This window comes from Dermacentor andersoni, chromosome 3 (assembly GCF_023375885.2).
Source record: "Dermacentor andersoni chromosome 3, qqDerAnde1_hic_scaffold, whole genome shotgun sequence".
Classification (NCBI taxonomy): Eukaryota; Metazoa; Arthropoda; class Arachnida; order Ixodida; family Ixodidae; genus Dermacentor; species Dermacentor andersoni.
Window position 1 is genome coordinate 4,363,070 of NC_092816.1, and position 24,756 is coordinate 4,387,825.

A 24,756-nucleotide genomic window follows, 5' to 3' on the forward strand; every position below is an offset into this window, starting at 1 on the left:
GTGCTTCCGGCTGGGATGTTCTTGGCGAGCATTTCTATTAATCCCGAATTTGACATTGAGAGTCTGAAAGCCAAGAGTGGTTTATCAGTGCCAATTGCAGCTCACAGCTCTGGTTTCTTAACAACATTGCAAAAATGATTGCGCCTGACCTCACCTCTGCACAGGCCACGGACATACGTCTCCTGCTCGAATCGTACAGTGACATCTTTGATTTTGGCGACAGGCCTTTAGACCAAACATCTATTGTTCACCACTGTATAAACAATGGACACGAATCCTATTCGTCGGCATCCCTATTGTGTATTGCATGCTGAACGTGGAGTCATGCAATGAGAAGTGGACAAAATGCTCCGCAAAGGGGTCATTGAACTATCAGCCAGCCCTACGGCTTCGCCTGTCGTTCTTGTGGAAAAAAAAAAAATATGGTGCCTGGCGTTTTTGTGTCCATTGCGCCATTTAAACAAGATCAGCCGAAAAGACACCCATCCACTACCACGCATCGATGACGCCTTGGACTGCTTGTATGGAGCTAAATACTCCTTGTTGAAAACCATGCGCTTTGGCCTATGCAATACTCCTGCGACATTTGAACGTATGATGGACTCTCTTCTGTGAGGCTACAAATGGACCACCTGTATCTGTTACCTTGACGACGTTAATGTTTTTTCTCCCACGTTCAGCAGCCACCTTACCTGATTAGCTGCCATTCTTGCAGTCTTCTGAAAATCCGGCCGCCAACTGGACTCCACGAAGTGTCAATTTGGGCGCCGTCAGATTACCGTGTTGGGACGCCTCGTTGACGCGTCTGGTGTCCAACCAGATCTAGAAAAAGTTCGCACCGTACGCAGTTTCCTTGTGCCACGTTCTGCTTCTGACGTGCGCTGCTTCGTACACCTGTGTTCTTACTTTCGCTGTTTCGTCAAAAACTTCGCCGACGTTGCTCGGCTTTTGACAGATCTTCTAAAGAAGAACATGTCGTTCTCGTGGGGCCTTGAGCAAGCTCGCACGCTCACCGCTTTCATCGGATTTCTGACCATCCCTCCCATACTTGCCCATTCTGATCCATCTAAACCGACCGAAGTCCACACTGACACAAGCGGCCATGGCATCGGCACTGTTCTCGCCCAACAACAGAATGGTACAGAGTGCGCAATAGCTTACGCCAGCCGCCTGCTGTCACCTGCCGAGAGAAATTACTCCATCACCAAGCCGGAGTGCTTGGCTTTAGCTTTAGCTGTCGCCAAGTTCCGGCCATATTTGTACGGCCACACGTTTCTGGTCGTTCCAGACCACCATGCCCTCTGCTGGCTGTGTTCCCTCAGGGACCTGACTGGACGGCTTGGTCGCTGGGCTATGCGGCTCCAGGAATTTTCATTTATTGTCAACTACAAGTCTGGACGTCTGCACGAGGACGTTGACTGCCTCTCTCATCACCCTGTGGATCCTCCTGATCCTGCTGCACATGCTTCACCTAACATGTGCCTAGACGGCGCTTCAGCACCTGGGGATCCTGTTATGAAAGGATAAAAGAAGACAAAAGAAGATGGCGATGTGCTGGGTGCTGCATGCTGTTGCTGGTCAGCCATCTTGACCGCATTGACTCTGCTTGCATATATATTGTAAAAACAGTGTGTCTATACTCCCGATATCCCCGTAACAATATCTGGAGGGGTATTTCAATTGCTTTGGCTTCACTGAGATACTTGACATGTTGTCATGAACTGATACATATCCCTCAATGTCAGACAGAGTGAGAACTTCAGAATTCATTGTAGGTAACTGGTACTGTAAAATTCTGAATTGTATTTAGCTTTTCTTTTCTTGCAACTCATGTACCTCGATATCTTTTCTAGTTTGACGACTTCAAGTTAATTGGGTGTATACTTATGTTTCTTGATTTTAAATCCCTGTACTTTGTTGATTTGAAATCACTTTACCCAACTTTAATTACTAGAAACATATTTTTGAGAAATCAACCCATCTAGTGGAAACTGTTGCAGTGCAGGGATTGGTTGGTTACCACAGCAGGATACAATGTCATTGAGGGTGTCGAGTTACCTTGTGTGTGCCTGTGACACTGGAGTAATCAGCAGGCAGCATGATGCTGTACAAGCTTCTCATTCAGTAAGGTCAGATCTGTTCAGCGGTTTTGTCGAAATGCTCAGGGATGTACATAACCCCATTTTGCTGCTGCAGCAAACTGTGGACCCCTTGCCTGATGATGAGGAGGAGTTTGAGCTACCTGAGCATGTGCAGCCTTTCCTTCAGGATTGCCCATTATACACAGACAACACAGCCAACGGTATTGCCCTGCTCTGGGCTCCACGGCCATTCAACCTGCGCTCAGACCGCACTCGTCGTGCCATTGATATTCCTTTGGTGAAGTCCTGGTAAGTGTCATCATTTCTGTGACTCATACTAATTACTGGGGTTGTCTTTGATTCACACTTGCCCTGCTCCATGTCTGAAAGTCTTGGCAGATGCTCATGGTTTTGTATATCTTGTTTCTTAAGGTTCATAGGTTGACTGGCATTCAAACCAAGTGTTGTATGCACGTAAGATCATTTGTGCACAGCAGTCATGAGTCACTTGCTCTGCAGAATAATTTTCTATGTTCCTATCGCAACACTTAAGTCTACATGCCAGCATCATCCCGCATGTATTATAACGGTGTCCCTCGTGCACATCGAAACATTTGTTGCATTTTTTTGTATTGGGTATAAACTGATGCAGTGCCGTAGCATACAAGGCTGTATCGAAACTGCACCGTGCCGACATCAACATGCCTGAACCACAAATCACTTGTGAACATGCCCCACATGTCAATTACAATGTGCTGTTTAAATGGCCAATATCATCATCCCTTGGCAACAAATGTCAACCAGGCAGTCCACTAAATTTGGACGTGGCTCTCAGGTTGTAGCTCATGTGTTGCATCTGTCGTGTGCTCATGTGTCGCAGAAACTATCAAAGGCCAAAATGTAAATTTGGGATGTGATGGCTCTGTTAAGTCCAAAGTACAATGCAATATCTATTCTCTAAATCGAGGTACTGTCAAAGTGAATGGGCTAAAATGAGGTAGGGTCTGGTTTATTCTGACTGCTTGCAAAAAGCCTTAACTACTGTTCGCAAAATCCCTCAGTTCTGCAAAACCCAGTTTCGGGACACCCCTGGTAGGTCATGAGAGCTAAATGTAATGTGTCAAAGAATGGATAATGCGGGCTACAGAGAAGCTTTATTCGGTACAATGAGTGCTACATGTAATGCTGAACGTGCCAACAAAAATGACCTCTGTTCATTTAGGGAAAACACGGGGAAGGCGGGAGATGGAAATTCAAGACAATGAGCAAAACGATAACAAGGTGAAACCAGGAGCCAACGTTTTGACAAGTGGACTTGTCTTCTTCAAGGAGACATGCTTTCCTTGCCACAGTATATATAGGTGGGGTTCTTCTAAAGGGTAGAGGGTGTAAGGCGGGTGGGTGCGGCAACGAGCGAGGGTTGTTAGCGTGTTGAATTGTGAATAAAGGAATGCTGTGCACAAGGCCAGGGGTCCGGCCGTCTGTCAATCACATGTCACCGCCCGCATGTTAGCCGGTGTGTCAATGGCGTCTGAAATGCCGGCTGAGAAAAAAAAAAAGGAAATAAGAGGAAAAAAAAAACGCTAAGAAACCAAACTAAGTGTTGTTGCCTATAGCTTGAAATATAGCATAGCGAATAGACTCTAAAGCTCCTTTTGAAATGTTTGTTTCTTGGTTGCAATGTCTTGAACTTATGGATAAGGTACGATTTTCTGTATTATCTTTCTAGTTCAGAACGGAAATTTGACGAAGAAACAGCCCACACCAGAATCTGACAGACCGCGGGCCTTTATAACAAAATATTCTAATGCACTCCCAAACATAAACATGTTTTGTGAAAAGTGAGAAAACGTGCAAAACCCTACTTTATTTACAAATTTACAGCTGGAACAGCTCAGTAGGCACCCGCCGTGGTTGCTCAGTGGCTATGGTGTTGGGCTGCTGAGCACGAGGTCGCGGGATCGAATCCCAGCCACGGCGGCCGCATTTCGATGGGGGCGAAATGCGAAAACACCTGTGTACTTAGATTTAGGTGCACGTTAAAGAACCCCAGGTGGTCGAAATTTCCGGAGTCCTCCACTACGGTGTGCCTCATAATCAGAAAGTGGTTTTGGCATGCAAAACCCCATAATTTAATTTAATTTTTTTTTTCAGCTCAGTAGGCACCAGGCATGTAGTCCTGCTGACTCCCAGGCCCTGTGTGCCGCTTTTTGAGGGACTGGTGCAAATTTTCTGATGTTTTGCACTTGGATGATGCTGCCATTCGATGCATATCTTTCTTGGCCATGAGGGTGCGACTTTGCTCGCTCAGATTTAGACATATTTCTTTCATTATGTCATTTGAGGCCCTTGTATTGCCTGCATTGAACTTTAATACTGCCTCTGCCACAGCAGCCTCCACCATGAATAAAGAAGCGTGCCGGTCTTTTGGCGCCAGTGCCCAGATCATCGAATGCAGGCTTTCATTATTTTGCATTTTACCACGCTGGCCACGTTGCAGCAATTTCTTGTCTGAAAGACGTTCATATATGGGACGTAAAGCCTGACACACATGAGGAGGAAGCTTTTGAGGATGTTTTGGAACCAGCTCGCCCTTGGCCGCTGCAGCATTTTGCTTGCACTAGGAGTTTGGGCCTGATGGACAAAGAGTGTGATTAGCCACATCATCGTTTGACGTAATGTGATGATATGCGGCCATCGCTGCATTTTGAGTGGCATCTACATCTCCTTTGTGGGCCTTCAGAGCCCATCCATAGTATGAGGTTAACTTGGAGATCAAGTCTGCTGTCAAACGGCCCTTTCCACTAAGACTCTCATGTCCAAGGCCTCTGTGTTTTGCCAAGTTGCGCAAAGCCGTCCCGATGCGCTTTTGCACGTGGTTCACAAAGTCCTCTTTTTCAATTGGGATATACCCATACACTTGATCATCTTGTAAAGCGAGATAACTATTTCTGTCCCATCGCAAAGCACCATTGTATACTGCAGATTGTGCCGCTCCAATGATCGCCTGAAAAGGATGAGGGCAGCTTCTACCTCCATCTCCCTAGCTTTCTTATTAGTGTTCTTCTGACACTCGTGGCCATTCTTCCAGGTTCCATAGGAAGGGTCACTCTCCTGAGGCCCCGACTCGCACCCAGCTCAGAAATTGCTCAATACAACAAAGTTGAGCACACGTCTGCTGAATGACTCGAACACTGTGCTGACGCCGATATGGGACGTATGACTGCGGGTCATCCATGACCCGTCATACGACACCACGATGTTCCCAGTGTGACCCACGTTCAATTCGGCGTAAAGTTTGCGAACCGACCGTGTGCAGTCGCTCGTCAGTTTACGCGCCGCGCGATCGGCCGCTGGCGTCAACTTCGTCTTCACGTAGCTCTGCCATGTTTTCGGGTGAAGAGCCCGACGGCTGATGCCCATCAACGAGAAAACGTCATTGAACGCGGTCTGTCGTTTCATCGTTGCCTGCATGGCACGCGTAGCCCAAACATTCACAGCAAATGGTTTCACACTGACGGAATCTCTCCACAGTTTGCGCACATAAAACGCAGCTTCACAGCGAGTCCGTATTCCCGCTCGTCTCGGACGATTTCTAAGGCACCACTGCAGATGTTGCAGTTCGCAAATGTTAATAAAGTGTTCATGGCACTCAAATCCACAATCGTAAACGTAGTCCCATCAGGCGGGCAAAGTGCATCGTCGGTACTGTCATCCACAAACTCGCGTTTCCTCTCCATCGCTGGAGTGGAAGACAACTCCGATAGCTTTGCTTTGGCTTTCGCTTCCTCCTCCTCCCGCTTGGAGGGTTGCCGGTAGATCGTATCTTGCCGTACGCGAGCGCCGGTTGAAGGGTCCACGGCAGACGGACTTGTGACAGTATAGCCGATGCGTTCGTTAGGCCTGCTGTTGCTGCATCGACGATTTCGGCATCGGACGCTGAGGTTGTGGTGTCATGGGCGTTTTGCAGTGTTGAGCAGCGCTTGTGGCTCCACTTATGCAGTCGCTCTTGTTGGGCATGTGCAATTTGAGAGGTGCGTTTGCAAGCAGCCATTTGTAATTCAATCATTTGAACATCTACGTCCAGGGAAGTTTCCATTTATTGTCTCTGCATTCCTTTGTGGCGACAGTGAAATTTTGTTTTATTAAAATCGCATAAAAGACTTCATTGTATTGAGATTCTGAATAAGTGGTGTTCTATGGACAAGAAGTTATGAAAAGGTAAATACTTCGTTATATCGATAGTTTCATTATATTGAAGTTCATTATATCGAGGTTTAACTGTATTTCGTGTAGGGGTGATGTGCATGTCATCCCCTTACTGTGCCTGCGTTCAGGTGTTAAGAGCTAAATATAGTCCGACGTAGCATAAGCGTGCACTCACGTTACTTAAGGTTGCCGGGAACAACAGCGTCTATAGTCCGACCGATGGTTCGACAGCCTGTGCATGTGGTCAGACGCGCCCAGTGTGGAGCGACGCTCGCCCAGGCACCAATAATGTCGGACTATAAACACATCTTTAGTTCCGACAACCATCACAGTTGTTTTCAAGTGGGGATGACATGCTTTCTGCAGAAGAGCAATTATATGTCTCTCTGTCACAGGTACCGTGAGCACTGCCCCCCAGGCATGCCTGTGAAGGTCAGGGTCTCATACCAGAAGCTGCTGAAGTACTTTGTGCTCAATGCACTTAAGCACCGGCCCCCCAAGCCACAGAAGAAGCGGTACCTCTTCCGGTCATTCAAATCTACCAAGTTCTTCCAGACGACGACCATTGACTGGGTGGAAGCTGGCTTGCAGGTGTGCCGCCAGGGCTATAACATGCTGAACCTGCTGATCCACCGCAAGAACCTCAACTACCTCCATCTCGACTACAACTTCAACCTGAAGCCTGTCAAGACACTCACCACCAAGGTCAGTTTCTCGAGGGATGATTCATGCATTGGTCCATTCAAACACTCCTGCAAAGTATGGAATGGGTTGGGCAGCAACTGCTAGAAGTGTGTTGTGAGGAGGTGGACTCCTGCTCCTGTAAAAAGCCGCTTGCTTGACACCTGTGTGGTATCGGCACCGAGCTCATGCTGTGATTGAGACCTGCACATGTATAAATAAGGGTTGTGAACTATGTTCTGTGATCGTAGCCACTTTTCATTCTTAAAAATGCAACCCTCCAGCGTCGTTTTTCTTCTATTGCAGATTTAAAATCTTCAGTGTGACCTATATGAAAAAAAATTCGCCACAATTCTTAGTGTGGCCATAAAGGAACAAAAATATTTTGAGTAGGTAAACATGCATTGTTTATTCATGAATGTAGATACACTGGAATAGATAAATTCTGATCCAGCACTTGGACAGTAGTCCGTTGGAAAGGAATCACCGTTTGACTCACTTGCAGAGAAGCAACCAGCATGCACATTCATAGTGTGATCAAACTGTGTATGGGAGTGCATGGTTGGGCTCTATAATTGTGCTTCCCTCAGAAAAACCGAATGGGTCAAACTTGCAGTAATCTTTTGTTCGATCGCTAATGAGGGGAAATCAGTTATCGCGAGTCTCAAGAAACTAAACTTGGGCATTGCAGCATCGTTTGTATACAGCGGCATCGTTTGTATATATGGGCGAGCATCTAGTGGTGCCCCTTGAAAACATTGAAAACCAGGTAGGCATCAGGTTTTTGTGAGCGCAACAAACGAAAACAACCCACGGGATGAAACCTAAACTAACTGGCGGGCGAGCGGTTGCCAACGCACTGGCGTAAACAAGCGGTAGAATTCAAGCTGATACTAAGGAGGAAAAGAAGACATTCTTATATCCACACAGGGTGGCAGCATTTGGTAGGTGAGAGAGAGCTGCAAAATTAGCGCATTTTCCAAACGTACAGACAGCGTCGTAAATATATGGCATTGACCATTTGGGACTTGTTCGTGGCTTTAAATGTTTGTCTTTGATCCTCAAAGGGTTAATGTGCTTAACCATATAACTCGGCTGTCTTGCGGTGAAGCTGACTTCAGGGAACACCTTTTGTGCAATTCAAAGGTGCATGTGCTGTACCCTAGCGGCAAGCGCTGGAAACCTTTTTTATGGCATATGTAGTTTGTGCAGCAGACGACTCGTGCGTATGCAATAGCGCTGGCAGCTGGCAACATAGTGGACGAGGACATGAACTCGTATATATTAAGCACAGTGCTGACAATGCGTTATTTGCGCTGTGTTTCAGTAGAAACTTCAGCTGTTCATAACAATATTTGGTTAACATGCGGTACGTCACAATATAGGCCAACGTGACACCGATGTCGATAAGAAGTCGACGTGACGTCGACGCCAGCATTTGGCCGACTAGTTGGCAGGCTGTGTCAGTGGGAGACATATGTTGTCATCCTAGTATGACAAAGATGCGAGCGACGGTGCGACCAACGACAGTGAGTTGTCATGATGTGACAGGCTTATGTGCTGATGACGCCAACAAAACCACTGTGCGGATCACCGTGTGATTGGCCACCAAATGAGAACATAGTGTCACGTGGTAGTAATGGTGAAGAAAGCAGAACGGTGAATGGCGAAACTATTGAGGCTTATCTGATTCTGCGTAAACGGAACAGCGTGCAACGACGCATTCACGATTTCTTCAAGCCTACTACCGAGCCCGAATAAGTGGGTGGAAATAAAGGGTGTCTTTTTTTTTTTTCTTAATCTGCTTTTTCGGACACCTGTTTATTCGGACATTTCGGCAGTCCCCGTGAGGTCCAAATAAACGGTTGGCGACTGTATAGTGTGTAGCAGTCGGGAACACTCATCACGCCACCGCTATCTTCGAGAGTGTTGCGGGAAAGCTCGCCGCCTCTTAACAGAGCGGACGGGGTCTAGGGTGACAGAGTTCGATATATCCATTTTACATCCGACCCCGTTGTAAATAAAAATTAAAAATACATGCGATTTTCCAGTTGATATAGAAAGTGTTCGATATACGCAATAATTCGATATATCCGTGTTCAATCTATCGAGGTTTGACTGTACTTACAAGACTTGGTAGTTAGCACACATTGTACGTAATGTGCTTGTCAGCAAGAAATGGCCAGACCTGGCGAGGGGCCTTTTCACAGTTGGTATACTTTAAAGTGGGTGTGTATTAATGAGGCTTCAGTGTAAAAAAGCTGACACCTCATGATGTGTGCAGCAAGAAAGAAAAATCTTAATTGCAGAGACAGTCTTTTGCTTTTCATATCTGTGCACTTCTACTGAAACCATCTTGTTTTGCCTTTGGTGCAGGAGCGTAAGAAGAGTCGCTTTGGCAATGCGTTCCACCTGTGTCGTGAGATTCTTCGACTCACCAAGTTGGTGGTGGACAGCCATGTGCAGTACCGGCTGAACAATGTCGATGCATTCCAACTGGCGGATGGGCTACAGTATGTATTTGCCCATGTTGGCCAACTGACGGGCATGTACCGCTACAAATACAAGCTCATGCGACAGATCCGCATGTGCAAGGACCTCAAGCATCTCGTCTACTATCGCTTCAACACGGTCAGTGCTGTTTTGTTTTCTGGAGGGCCCTCTTGTGACCCTTTTCTCTGCGGTATTTTTTATAGACAGCGCCGACTGCTGCATGCCGTTTGTATCACGCACTTTTTGCGCTCTGTTGAGACATTTGCGTAGTGAGCCTTTATTACTCTCACGCTACCTCAAAAGTATGCACATCTTTGACTCTTTGACTTTTGAAGTTCGGACAGCTCGCTGGCAGCCAGGTGGCAGCTTGCTATGGTCGTGTTAAGAAATGTTATGGTCTCATGGGCTGCGATTCCAAGACAGTCTGAAGCTGCCCTGATGGTTTCAAAGTGGAATGCCTGTATAAATGCAAACATGCTGCCAGGATGGGAGCAGACTTTGCACTTGGCGTAGTCTGCCCATTTGTGCATTGCCCATCTGGAAATATGTTGTTACGTTTGCAAAGAGCTGAAGCAGTATTCTCAACTGATCGCATTTGGATATACAGTGAAACCTCATTCATTTAGATTTCATGTGACCGAAAAACATGTCCTAATTAACTGAATGTCGAATTATCAAGGATATCAAGAACACAATAAACAAATGCTTACTACGGCAACACACCTTTATTTACTGGATAAACTGGCAAATCCTGCTTCTATTTTGCATAAAAGCAATTTCGTCATCTCATGGCTGATTAGTGCTCAAAACAGCGAAAGCCTCGCAGCTTCCTTCCCAGTGTGACCACGGCGCTCGTCTCCATCTGAGACAAGCTTTTAGCTACTGTGTGCACATCCGAATTATTTTTTCGCCACTGAGCTTGTCGCCAAGAAATTGTCTATTCATTGCGATGTGGCATGTGCTCTTCATCCTCGACAGCTTTGCACTAAGTCAAAACGAAACTACTCTTTGTCACAATCGCTACGGATGAAACCGTGGCCTCTATCGAAGCGATCATGGACGTTGACAGTTCTTAAGGCACACAGCTGACCGGTATAACTTGTCACCTCGTGTGCAAAGCATTTTTTTCAATTTATGAGTGCCTCTCAGAAAGGAAGCTTCTTGAGCAGTGCCAGAGAGGTAAAACTCTGAACAATAATGAGAGTTTACATTCCATAATCTGGTCACTTGCACCAAAGCAACTCTATGCATCGCTATTCACTGTAGAAGCTGCTGTGGCAGAGGCACTGATGCGATTCAACGCAGGCAACAGGAGGACATCGGCAGCAATCCTGAATGAGCTCAGCCTGAAGCCCAGCCCAATGAGCAACAAACGGATGACTGAGAAGTACAAACGCAGAGAAAATAAATATGCTCGGAGTTATTGCTTGGCCGACAGTCTTCAAGGGGCACTGAGGAGACAACATTTAAACAGCAGCAGGCAATTAGACTACATTCCTGTTAGTTATTGGGAATGTACATGTGTAAATATGTGCAAAATATCTGTTAACTTTAATTTAATTTCGTGCTGTTTGTTTTTTGCATTTTTCTCAAAACACAAATTCTTGGCTCCATGCAGTATTGAGACCTCGATATCTCAACACTTAGAACAGTTAGAACTGAAATTCTTTTTGCAGAATGAAGTCTAATGTGTACTCTATGAAAGATAGCAAGCAGATTTCTTACCTTTCATTTCAGAAATTAATTATTTTGCTACATTTTGTGCGACGTGGTTGCCACATTTAGTGGGCTTACATTCCATTGGCTGTAAAGTATCTATTAGCGGCGATTTTCTGTCTCGCAAGGTCATTGCCGTACGGGTACGGTTTCGACCCTCCGTTTGAAATTTCGCGCCATAATGACGATGCGTGCTTACTGGGAGGTGCTGCCACCTCTTAGGACTTACAAGAAGCATTTGAAATTTGTGCTACCTTCTTGGGAAGATAAACAGAACTGATTTCTAGCTTCAGCGCATCGCGCAGACTGCGGCAACGCCCCTTTTGCGGTTTCAGTTTCGCCGCATGATCGCAACAGAGGCACGCGAAACGTCATTTTTCTCTTTGTCGGCACTCTCTTGCAGAGGAGGTGGAAGTTGATTTCTATCTTGATTGGCGCTGCTCTTAGCTTGTTTATCACCGCCACTCACAAGGTATTCTCGCTCTCTGCAGCAACGCGCTTACGCGAGAGGATGCCTCAGACCTCTGCCCAAGGCAGCCGCACGCAGAGATGATGTCATGTGTGCGCCAACACAACTCGTCGCTCCAAGAAGAGATGCACGCATTTTAGGTGTGCAGACTGCGATAAGGTGCTGTGTTGAGACCCGTGTTTCAAGGAGTACCACACTCTGAAATACTACAGTAAAAGCTCGTTAATTCGAATTCCGCGGGGATGCTATGAAAATTCGAATTATACAAAATTCGAACTAATGAAAGCCAGAGAAAAAAATCGCTCGGTTAAGGCGCGTATATAGTCTGACGTGGCGTGAGCACGCGCGCACACGCTACGTCACGTTGGCGTGAACAACGTCTATACTTCGAAGCTCTGGCGCAGCCAACGTAACCGGACGCGGCCAGCGCGGTCCGACGCGCCCGACGTCGAGATGGCTCTTGCTCCATCCGCGCGTTTTTCGCGCTGACTGGGGTGGAGAAAAAAAGTCTCCGTCTCGCGCGAAAAGCGAAGCATCGATTGCGATAGAAAATTAGTAGATAGCTATACGAAGTAAGGATAATAGTTTTATCGGACGTATAAACTTGTGAGCATTTGCTTACTAACTAAATTAACAAGCACTGTGTCACGAGCGCACAGGTGAGCATGAACGCATCTCGCTCGATGACCACGGAAACTCGCTGAAAAACGTTGGAGTGAGGGCACGCAGCAGTAGCAGCGAGCGAATTGACGTTCGTACAGCCCTCGCTTTAACGCGAACGAAACGTAGAAAGCACATCGCATATGAAGCTACCGGCAATACGCACACTCTGCGAACATCGCAGATCGCTTTGAAGACTAGGCCCACGCGGGCGCGCACTTTGGCCACGACGCAGATCGGTTTCAAGATGCGGCGGCCGCATGGCCGCGCCGTAAGCAGCAGCTGCCTCAGCCGCCGAAGATCGTCCCCCGGTTCCTCCCTCGCCTCGCGTGCGACGAGAGGGCGCGCTCCGCCCCACCTTCCCCTCTCGCTCACGCGAGATTGAGCCGCGTTCGCCGGCTCACCCTCGCACGCTCGTACGCAAAGAACATGGCGCGCGGCGAGGGTGTTATCGTCCTTGCCGCCGATCGAAAAAGCAAAGCTGCGCGACCCACGCGGCGACGCCAGCGTGCTCCCGCGCACTAGCACTCTCCCCATCCACGATGATGCGGAGTTCGAATTATCGGTGGCGGTGCGGATTTCAGTGTGAATTAGCGGGATGTGTTACATATCGCTTTCAATACATTGTGGGACGGACCGCGGCAACTAGTTCGAATTATCCGAAATTTCGAATTAACGAGTAGGGAATTAACGAGCTTTTACTGTATTTAACATTTTGCAGTTCTGAGTGATTCCGACACCAAAATACTGTTCCTAATTTTTTTTACTATTTATTCCCGACTTATTGACTTATTAGACTTATGCTGCAAAATCAAGAGTCAGTTGCCCGGCTTTTCTGCACGAGTCAGCTTTTCTGCACAATAATTCTGTTTTCCATTGCCATAATAAAGGAATTGATTCGTAAATAATGTAGAGCACTGGCTTCTGCCTCAATTTGAGTGCACACTTAGTCCTTGCATGCATTTGCAAGACTGTGGGTCCTTCCATTGTACAGTCTAACCCGACTATATCCAACCCGTTTACATAGAATTATTCTATGTATCGAAAAATTTCTGAACACAGGATAGTTACAATGAGTATATATAGCAAACATTACACTTACATCGAACAATAATAGCAGCTACTCCTGATATATTGAATGACAAGCGGTGCAAAATGCCCCCAGAAGTTGGCTTTCCCTCGCGGTTGAGGGGAAACCAAGCTGTGCGGCTCCATCCAACCGCTCTCCCTACTGTGACTGTGCTGTGTCGGGCTAGCCGTCGACACCCCCTTGCAAAAAATGATCCTGGCCCGCCCGCAGCGCTTGCTCAGACAGCCAATCAGACGCTCTTGTGCCCTCGTCGTGCAAGATGGCATAAGTGCGAGTTGTCTCACTGCTTTTCTGGTTCATTCTGTTGCGCCTTGTAGGCCTTCTCTTGCAGTGTTGTCGTGATGAAGCGGCAGAATTTGCTTTTCTCCGTGAAGCTTGTAATCATAAACGGGTCGAATGCGGTGAGAAGTTGGATGACTCCGTAGCATGCAAGATTCCGAGGAGCACTCTCAGCACGGTCTTAAAGAATAAGGGGGAGATTAGCGCTAAAGCGGAAAACTCATGACCCGGTGCCCGTGGTGCCCGACGCGTACGCATGGCCGTGTACAAGTAGTTCGTCTGAAATTGCTTTAGATGTGCCGGCTGCTGCATGCTCGGTGACGACTGTAAATTCTGATGAGTGCGACGAAGCCATTGCCGGTGTTGCCGAAGTTTGGAGCGAATTGTCAGAATTTCTGAAAGTCGTTGACGAGTCAGTGGTCAACGAGTTTGTGAGTGCAGATGATGGTGTCGCGACCACGGGAGAGCCCGAAAACGAGACTACATTGCCGTCATCATACCGAGCACAAGTGAAAGTGGGCACAATGAGGAAAGCAACGAGGGTCCTTTGCGCACATCCCCTGAGGTGTTAGCTGCACTCGCACTAGGTGCTTTTGCGCGAATGTGGAAGGTTGTGGCCTTGGCTGCTCCGACTCTTTAGGCACTGCAGAGAAGTGCATGGTGTTGAAGGCAGCGAAGTTGCCGAAGCAGAAGATGCCGGCCTATTTCATGTGAAACTAAGCTAGTTTCATCAAAAAAGGGCTTTTATATATAATATGTGCTTTTATGACGTCCAATTTTTAGCAAGGTTATATCGAATTATGGCCTGTATAGGCATTTGTTGCAAGTTCGATATAGCCGGGTTCGATTGTAGTACAGTTGTTCATACATAGGGTTTGCCGTATGTGAAGCATATTGATAGTGGCACGGGCAAATCAGGCATGTCGCGCTGCAGCTGATTTAAGGTTCACAACAACGATGAACCAAAGGTTTTAGTTTTTCCTGCACAGCAGCTTTCTTATTTAAAAAAAATTTTAATTAATCACACATTCGTAATGTATCATTAAAGAATACATACTGTGTCTCATCCCAGTGGCCCTTTTCCACTCTTGGTATGCTTCACTGCAATACATTGCATATGCTTGATTGTGTAACACCATTATATTTTGGCAAAGTTGACTTATAGGAACTGGCATTATGAAACATTTGACCCTTGCAGTACTTTCCGCACTTAGAATCTATTGATAAGGATGATAAAGGCAGAGTTGGTGCTATTGCTGACAGTGGTGAATTCTTTCAATGAAAAACATGGCACCAAACAGCAGAAAACAGCTAAGCCTATCGTTGCCACGGTGGCTACGGCTGTTATCTGAATGACCTACTAGAGCACTGGCTTGATGCTGCAAGATAATCAAAATGGTGGAAGTGGTGGCTTCGATTATGGTCGTTTCGGACCTCCGGTCAGGGCTAAATGTCTGGAAAATGGGATGGCAAAAGGTTTCAGCATTCAAAATTTCAGATGTCCTTGTACATTGGCTCTTTGTGATACAAGGCGGTGCTGCAAACACATCCAAATTATCCGGCATGTCTAAATAATGGGTCACTGTCATCGGTTACTGGCACACGAAACATGAATCCGGACAGACACTCGAAACACTTTTGTAATGTATCACACTGATAAGTCCCCCGTCAAATCTACACACAGCTGCTAAAATGTTTAGGTTGAGTTTGATCTCTCGCCTTCCCACTAATATCTTTCCCGTGCTCCTAAATAATTACTCAAGTTAAAACGTCCTAACAAGTCACGTGCGATGTTGCACTTACATGTCCGAGTCGGTATAGTTCTTTCACATTGCTCGGTGGACTACTGGCATCTCTTCTGAGGGTTGTCTCCATAGAATAGGCCTGGCTTGTCAAGCGTTGTCGTCGGTGAGGGCGAGGTTGTCTCTGTAGCGTAGGACGGGGTTGTTCTCGGACCAAGCCTTTGCTGGCGGCGACGGTGCACAGCCGCGGGGCGTGAAGGATCAATCCTGACTAGTGCAGAGCCACTGGTGTTCTCCTCCTGCTAAACTCTTCAATCTCAATGTCCCTCGCTCACCGCCTTCTTCATCCGGTGTTCTAGTGGAGTTCTTCCTTCTCCTCTAGTGGTGTTATCCCATTTCCCACCTCGCTCTTTCCAGGCCACGTCGGCTTTCTTCCTCTTCCTTCTTCTCTCTCTTCTTTTTCTTCTACTTCAGCTCATGACAGTCACTGACTGTACATTGTTCTGACACAATATGCAGGTAGTGTATGTTTAATAGCCATGCTTTCTTGCTTGCAATCACATCAAATAAAGCATGAAAAACAATATGTGCCAGGAAAGCCATCAAACAGTTAAGAAAGCTAAAATTCCTGCCTAATGGATTGAAACTAACAAGCGTTCTAGTAAGATAAAAGGCATTCAATATATACGTTTACAAATCTTTATAGAAACTATCACAGTAACACATGGTTATCATCTCTAGGTTTTGAAGTTAAAGACTGTGCCTCACTCGCAGTAAGCTTGTATAGGTCGAAACAAGTGCTCAACAACAACAGAGGTTAATGGAGCATTCTTTGTTTTCTGTATATATTGGGCATAATGCTTTTTGGGGTTCTTGATTGTTCCCCGGTGAGAACCTCTGAAATTTCTTTGAGTGGAAAAAAAGCATAAGTTTCTTGTTTATCACTGACTGCAATATTGCACAAACTATTTTGACAGCTGCTGAAATGCACGTGGGATGCATTAAACTTCTTTTTTGTGGTGTGCCACGCCTCGTGAACTGTTCACAAAACAGTTCTGTCGGCCCTTATGTTGTTTGTTATGCTGATGAATTTGTTTTTTCAGAAATATTTTTTGTTTTATTATCATACGTTAGAGCACAGCAGTGTGTACCTACTTACGAGGGTTTATCCTGAAATAAGGTTCCCATCAATTATAAAAATAGACATTGTTTATTCTCATAGAAATTTACATCATTGGAAAAATGAAACTTTGCTCTATTTTTCTACATAATTGCCATATTTTTCTATGCATTTTTGTAGACTGTGCTCGAATTTCTGTATCCCAATGTTGTAGAACTTCGCCGCCAACCCGTTGAGGAAGAGTTTCACCTCTTCTTTGACTTCGTCACTCTGGAAGCATTGGCCACTCAAATGTTCCTTTAACTTGGGAACAAGTGATAATCACTAGGCGTGAGGTCTGGATTGTACGGTGTGTGGGGCCTGACAGTCCGCCCAAAGTTTGTCAAACGTTCCTGGGTTTGTTGGGAGACGTGAGGTCGGGTGTTGTCATGAAGCAGTGTTACACCGGCTGCAAGTCGTCCTCGCTAGTTGCGCTGGATAGCTCGCCTGAGTTTTCTTAGTGTTGCACAATAACTGTCTGAGCTGATTGTTGTCCCACGTTCTATGAAATCGATCAGCAGTATCCCCTTACGATCCCAAAAAACGCTGGCCATGACTTTGTCAGCAGAAGGAGTTTGTTTGAAACTTCTTTCTGTGTGGATTTTTGTGAGCCTCCGTGTGGATTTTTGTTTCGTTTCTGCAGTGAAATGAAACACCCACGTTTTGCCTCCCGTAACAGTGGAGTCCAGCAATCCTTTATTATCTTCTAGACACTTTTGAAGAAACTGGCGAGCACAGTCAAGGCGTTTCTCCTATTGGTCTGATGTCAATAGCCATGGTACCCATCGAGCGCAACAGTTGCGATACCCCAATTTTTCAGTCAAAGCTGTTTCCACTGTACTGTAAGAACTCCCAGGAATCTGAGCAACAAATTCACGGACAGTGATCCTCCTCTTTTGAAGCACTTTGCGTGACCATCTCGATAACCACCTCCAAAACTGACAGTCTTCCACTCCGTTCTTCAACGTGGACTTCGTTCCGACCGGCAATAAACTCTCTGTACCACTTTCGGACGTGTTGAACGGTTACGCTTGTTGCCATACACCTCAGTCAACTGAAGATGAATATCTATGGGTGGAGTCCCTTTGGCATGCAAAAAGCGAATTACGGGACGAATCTCACACTTGGCGGGATCAACAATGGGAACCTCCATATCGGACGGCTGCTGAGCCAAGAATGGCACATTGCCAGGTGCATTGCCATTAGCAACAGCATCTGCCAATGCTGCTTGCTCTTGTGGACAGAACATATTTTCGGAACAAAATAAGTTCTCTAAAAAAAGCATTTTGAGGCAATAAAAGCAAAAATAATCATATATGGGCACAAATGACAGAATTATGCAATTATAGGCACTATAAAGTCTGTGAAAAACAACTTCCTAACCCATAATTCATGCTCACACGGCAAAAGGGCGTGGCCTTGACTCGTGGGAAGACATAGGAGTTTGCCTATACAGTAAAACCTCATTAATTCAACCCTCGGTAATTCGAAAAATCTGATAATTTGGAGTCGTTCTTTGGTCCCGACAGGCGGATGCGCTACTTCATCCAATGAAACTCTCATTAATGCAGACATATTTGGTTGCTGATTGGTTCGGACAAATTGCGGAGCTCGGCAAGCGCTGGAGCGCCACGAAAGAGCAAAAATGGCACGAAATGAAATGAAGCGGTGGAGCCTGCACCACCATAGTCATCAGTGGAAATCATATGTAATTTATGGAAACGCCGGCACGCTTCCTGCCTGTTTGTGCCTTTCATTTCATTTCATTTTATTATACTGTCAGCCTCATCTGGGCTATAACGGGTGGACAGGAGCATACATACTCAAAAAAAAAGCACTCCATATACAAACAACTATAAACATATAACAATGATTGACAAGGGATAGCCAAAGCTCTTTACTCTGACACACAGGAAACAACGCATGAAATACACTGTACATCTTTAAACACTAAATCATTTAGTTTTTTAACGAAAGAAGGCACACATTCAGATGAAACAGTCGAATTTGGCAGCATGTTCCACTCATTGATCGCCCGCGGAAAAAAACTGTACCTAAAGCAATCGTTGTGGTGTCTCAGAGGTGTTGTGATGTCTTTAAAGTCTCTCTTGCGTTTACTGCTGCACATAGCACCGCATTGGCCATGTGCCTTTATGACTGCATAGTTGCCATACATGATTGCATCGATAGTGGCCTTGGTTTCGTCTGCGGTGGTTGTGGCAAACAGTATTGCTTGACTTCGTGCACACGTCGGCCGAATGCCTTCAAAACTGTGTAGTCGCCATCCAGGATCTCATCGATAGCGACCGCGGTTTCGTCTGCAGTTGCAGCAAACAGTAGTTTCGTTTTGACTCGGTGCGTGTGTCTACCTCGTGCCTTCAGAACCGCAAGGTCATTGTCTATGATTTGACAGCGAAACACAGTTCCGTCTACACTGGTTGCAGCAAACAGTTTTGAAGAGCTTTCGAGTATGAAGAGCACCGGCTACATTGCGACTGACGGCGACTAGCTCACCGGTGAACAAATAATTGGGATGTGGGCGTGGTAGTAAAGAAGCCCATCTCAGATGAAGACGGGCACCGCTGCTGCGCTGTAAAGGAAGTTGTGAGGCTTTCGCCGCTGCAAGCATTAATCATCCACGAGATGACGAGAATTGCAGCTTCCACACTACATGTGTAGAACATTGAAACAGGATTGGCTCATTCATTCTGTAAATAAAAGCATGTTGACGTAGTAAGTAGTTGCTTATTTTTTTCTTGATGCTCTTGATAATTCGACATTCAGTTAATTCGGACATTTGTTTCACTTCCGTGAAATACGAATTAACAAGGTTTTACTGTACAGTGAGCTCTCGTTGATACATTCCTCGCTGTTGCCTCTTTCCAGCAGCTACAATGCATTCTCGCAGTCGCGACCTATATCACATTGACTGTCGGGTACTATGTTCCCATTTGATATGTCTCCATGCTGTAATGTTCTCGCATCATATGTTTAATTTGTACAGGGCAGTCACATTAATTTAGTTGTGAAGAGGTATATGCTTTTCCATGTTGCAACGAGCACCTGGTACGTTGCAGTAAGGGGTCGATTTGTTGCGACAAGTGGCCATTCAGAGCTGTTTATGAATTTCTCAGGTGGTTTGCTCCCTCTCTCATTGTTATGTTTTCCTGAATGTTGAATTTTTTTTCCACAGTCCCTGAAAGAAACGTATCAATGGGGTTCTACTGAAATCCGGTCATCGGCTTCTCTACAAACAATAAATTGTTTGATCATCAAAGTATAACTTGAGGCACCTATGTGGCATAAACAAAATCAGCTCCGATAGAGGAGCTACTGCTCCATAGCTTGAAACAATGCCCTTGAAGAAGAGCCTGCATACAGCACAAATCACTTGTGTAAGTGTGCAGAGCTTAGTTGGAAAATGTTATAGAATTATGTGGCAGTGCAATGAACGTTAACTGTGCAGCGCATGAATTTCCCTTCAGATCAAAGCATTCATTGCTATAGATGCACCGCCAATTTTTTCTGTTAAATTTGATATTTTAGAATTCGTTTAATAAGAATTTTGTTTTTCCAGCTGATTTTGTATTATTGGTCAGCAAATGTATTGTGACTCCAAAAGAAGCAGAAAATTATTAGAATAAAATGCACATCTAGCTTGAATTAATGAGGCTCCACTATAATCCAGTTGTGATGGTTCCCCCTGCACCTCAACTGCGCAGGGCCCTGTGGGCAAGGGACCTGGCTGTGGCTTCTGGGCACCTGGTTGGCGAGTGTGGCTGTTCTTCATGCGAGGAATCACTCCACTGCTGGAGCGCTGGCTGGGTAACCTGCTCTCCCGCCAGTTCGAAGGTCGCCACTCCAAGGGTGTTGCCAAGACTGTCACCAAGCAGCGTGTGGAGAGCCACTTTGATCTGGAGCTGAGGGCCTCGGTGAGTGGCTCACTGATCTCTGAACCAGACACACAGCAGGTTTTGTGAGGGGAACCTCGCAGTCCATTTAGAGCATCCAACATGCGTGTCGATGATATGCTGGGCGTAGCTGTCCACTGTGCTCTCCTTCCTTCCTCATGCCTCTGTAACATCTCCCACTTGTCTTGCTGGTTGGGTGGGTTTCTGCTATCTCAAAGGAGCACAGATCACCGCGGCTGCAGACTTCGTGAGCCACAGTACTGTGTCGGCCATCACCTCACGTACCATATTTACTCTATTATGACGTGTCCTCGATTGTAACGTGCTCCCATTTTGCGAAAGCAATAGAAAGAAAAGAACAAAAAACCGCCCTCGATTGTAACGTGCACCTGTTTGCTGTGACCTAACAAAAGAAAAGTCCTTTACATTACCACACATCTCATTCTGTCATACAGAAATGCAACTTTCTCTGATTTGGAAAAACAAAGGTTTACTGTATTTACTTGCATAATGATTGCACTCGCGTAATGATCGCACCCCTGAATTTTGTCGTCAAAATTAGATTTTTTTCTTTCCCGTGTAATTGCACCCCGAACTTGATATGTCGTGTGCCAAGTCTAGCTAATGATGATCGTGCTTACCATCTGTCGAATGCTACACGAACAACTCAAGACATACCAAGTGGTCTGCACGCACCAAAAATTCTTAAGCATATGCCCCATTTTATTCCTTTCATCACGTTCCACACTTCCATGAAAAATGAAGCTAAGACCAAACTTGCCTTGGCTTTATTATTTGTAGGCTTTATAATGGTTGTGGTCAACAACAAAACAAAAATGGCGCCTTTCGATTCTTCGCATCTGCACTTGTGGCCACGCAACAAAATGCGAGCAGCTACAATAGTAGCCATGTTTACACGGATACGTTAGAAGTGTACCCTATTCATACACCGACGCTTGTAACACAGCTAAGATATTCGCCCACCCTTAGTGGAAACGTGCCGTATTAGGATAGTAGTGAAGACAAATACCGCAGTTTCTGCAGCATACCCGCCACGCGTTTGTCACTGGCAGGTAAGCACGCGCATCTCTGTTTCTATCCCTTCAAAGTGGACATAGCTACGTTATTACCGCCGACTTGCCGATATTAACGATATTATTCATTACTGATACGGAAGAAACTGTTGCAGTGTGCGCAATGTACTCGCGAAAAGAAGAAAAAATCTCGTTCAGCTTGCTCTGCCGGCCGCTGTTTTTGTTTCGGTTTAACACACTGTTACAGCGGCAGCCGCCTGTTTGTTGGCCTGTTGTCTTCCCGCATTTGCTGCGGGATGATGACAATTCTTACATGGATGACCAATTCTTCCATGGATCTCAACCCGCAGGTTGCGACGTTGTCGTGAGCGGAAGCCTTGAGTTTGCAGACGCCCCCAGCCTTCAATTCCAAAGTCCTCATCAGGCTCTTCATTTTCTCCCGTCGGAGCCGCGTCCCGTCCCGTTTTAAATCCACATTTGGGAAAACAGTTCGCGATGGTGTCCGAGGTCACATTATCCCAAGGCATGGCCAAAAAATGCAACGCATCCAGTAGGCTGATCCGCAAATTCTCATCTTTGCGGTCAATCTTTGCCGGGAGACGCATTACTAAAAGTCCTTTGAAGCGGTACTTTACGTTGCGAATTATTCCCGCGTCCAGTGGCTGCAAATGGCTCGTAGTGTTGGCAGGCAGGAACTTTACGGTTATGTTGTTAAAGGTCATTTCCTTTGTGTGGGCCAAACACTGATCTAAGAAAAGCAAGATTTTTAGTTTTTTGCAGCGATTTTCTAATCCAGGAGCGTGAGGAACGTGCGGAAAAATTCCGCGGTCATCCGCGGTTTCTTGTTCCCTTTGTACAAACAAGGTAAACGTCCTGCCGATCGAAAGCACTTCGGCTGTTTAGACTTGCCTATGACGGTAAGCTGCATTTTTGTCTGAGGTGTGGGCATTCACGCAAAAAATCACGGTGATTCTCTCCTTACTTCTTGGGCCCCGCTGGCAAGCCTGGTCCTTCACCCACAACCTCCTCTCTAGTCGCTGACAGCTGACTGGTCCACTTTTTTTTCTTCACTGCAAACGACTGTAGACAAGTCCATGTATCTCTCGAAAATGATGCAGACATCCCCCGGAAGCTTGGAAATTTTCAATTCCCAGGAAAAGCGCAATGTTGTCCACCACCTTGCCTAGCACCTTGCTGTCCGCGTTGACGCCGGCCGCTGTAACTTTGCCAAACCATATCAGCAGGACCTCTGCCAGCTTCGCGTGTGTAGCTGTCTTCGCCTGTTTGACGTTCACGCCGAAGTGCTGGGCATTCTTCATCACAACGTCTCACTGCCCAACAATAGTGCACAGCGTCGACGGTGCTATGCCTAGCTTCTTTGCCAACTCGACACGTTTCTTCTTTGGGTTGTTGTCAACCTTCTTGAAGATTTCAATTTTCTCCTTAAACGAAAGGGCCTTTCGTTCTCGCGACATGCCGAACAGCGAACGCTTCAGTCTTTTTGTGCACACTAAACTTGCATCCATCTTGTTCAGGTAGTCCATGTTGCAGTGCTGTTGCAGTTACCCGAAACGCACAGGGCAGCAGCAGCGAACACTGAAGAGACGCATGCAACAGCAGCACGCAGCCTCCTTTTATGGTGATGGCGATTCGGCTTTTCCTTTCAGATCGGGTCGCCCTGCGCAAAAGCGCGGTGTAGCAAACAAAGAAAAGAAGAGAGAGAGAGACGGAACTAGCGTACGCTGATGAGCTGCCAGGAAATAGGTGATGCAGTGTTGTCAGGCACGTGACTCGCCCTGGCTAGGCAAGTTTCGTGCTGAGCGCACTATGCACGTTACACTATGGCAGCGGTGGTGTGGAGGTGAAGAGAGGCAGGTGTGTGGAGAGGAGGGTCGGTGGCCGCTGCCGCTCGGCCAGCAGAGACTGAAGGTGAAGGGAAGCGGACATAAAAAGACTCCGATAGTGCCAAAGCATCAGTGGAGTGGCTATAAAAAAACGCATTCAAAAACTCTGTATGCAGTCAACTGCCGGTATATTATGTACATGTGCATCGTCGGGCAGCTGGTTTTATTGCTGCAGTGACTTGAAGAACTTGTTGATTGTTGTTTGGACGGCGTTCCGGTTCCATGTGATCATATTCACCTCGATCTGAGCAAAGTTCATGTCAGCACTGTACACCGATGAAAGATTCAACAGTGCTCGCGTCAACTTGGCGCTTCTAGGCGGCGCAGGCATTGGCTCCTTATTTTTAACATCGGAGTCTTCTGAATCCCCCACAACCTGACTCCTTGCTCCATGCCGAACTCCTTGCTCACGTCAGCCTGCGATGGGCCGCTCACGACTTGCTTAATAATGGCGGCTTTCTTCTCCATCGTTAACCGACGGTACTGCTTTCCGCGCTTCGATGCCATCGGCGAGGACGACGAAGACGGAATGGGGGCCATCGAAGGCGAGCGAAATCCTCAAGTTGCGAACAGTGGAGTTCGCAGACGAGCGTCGAAGCACCTAGGCCTTGCGTCGCAGAGCACACTTGACACAACAGCACAACCACACACCACGCTAGCCAAAACGTGGCCTACGCAAACAAATAAAATGGCGCCGTCATGCGCCACTCCGGAAACTCCGCCAGAGGCGGAAGTGCGGCGATGAACAGAGCTAGCGTGGCCAGACCAAATCGGTGTGTGACGGCTAGATTTGGCTAGTTGTGGTTCAAAGCGGTGATATGCTTCGGCTGCAAGTCGATTTGCTGCTCAGGGGCGCTGCGCGAGGAGCCAAAGGACCTTCCGTCGCGTCAAAAAGTCCGGAAAATTGGACGGCGCGGGGTTCGAGCGTCCGAAACTTCAGATGTCCTTATACATTGATTCTATGGGGCTTGTGGCGGTGCTGCGAAGACGTCCGAAATATCGGGCATGTCCGAAAATTTGGGCGTCCGAAAATTCAGTCGTTGACTGTATATTATTTTTCACAGTACACTTTATACAATGTATATATCTTAGCACAAGTGGCAAATTTCGTGTCGGAGCTGCAAAGGTATGCTCGGCAGCCTTTTCCTTTTTTTTTTTATGGCAGTCCAGATATAGCGATGATCGCTTATATAGGTTGGATCTTGCATTCCTCTTGGCATCATTCGGACTGCACTGTACAATAACACTAAGCAGTAGTAAATCTCCATGCCACCCATGTGTTGCTCCACAGTACTTGAGCAGAGTGCAAACAAAGATGGCCTCAGGCA

General features: G+C 46.5%; 1 protein-coding gene across 1 annotated transcript in view; it reads left to right on the forward strand.

Annotated features, from left to right (window-relative positions):
• The window catches only part of Prp8 (pre-mRNA processing factor 8), a 297,334-nt gene that overhangs the window by 90,890 nt on the left and 181,688 nt on the right, over nucleotides 1-24,756 (forward strand). Inside the window, exons 9-12 of the mRNA XM_050169409.2 lie at nucleotides 2,197-2,390; nucleotides 6,686-6,995; nucleotides 9,348-9,602; nucleotides 20,302-20,511. Coding sequence (XP_050025366.1) covers nucleotides 2,197-2,390; nucleotides 6,686-6,995; nucleotides 9,348-9,602; nucleotides 20,302-20,511 — 969 coding nt within the window. The remainder of the gene's footprint in view (nucleotides 1-2,196; nucleotides 2,391-6,685; nucleotides 6,996-9,347; nucleotides 9,603-20,301; nucleotides 20,512-24,756) is intronic.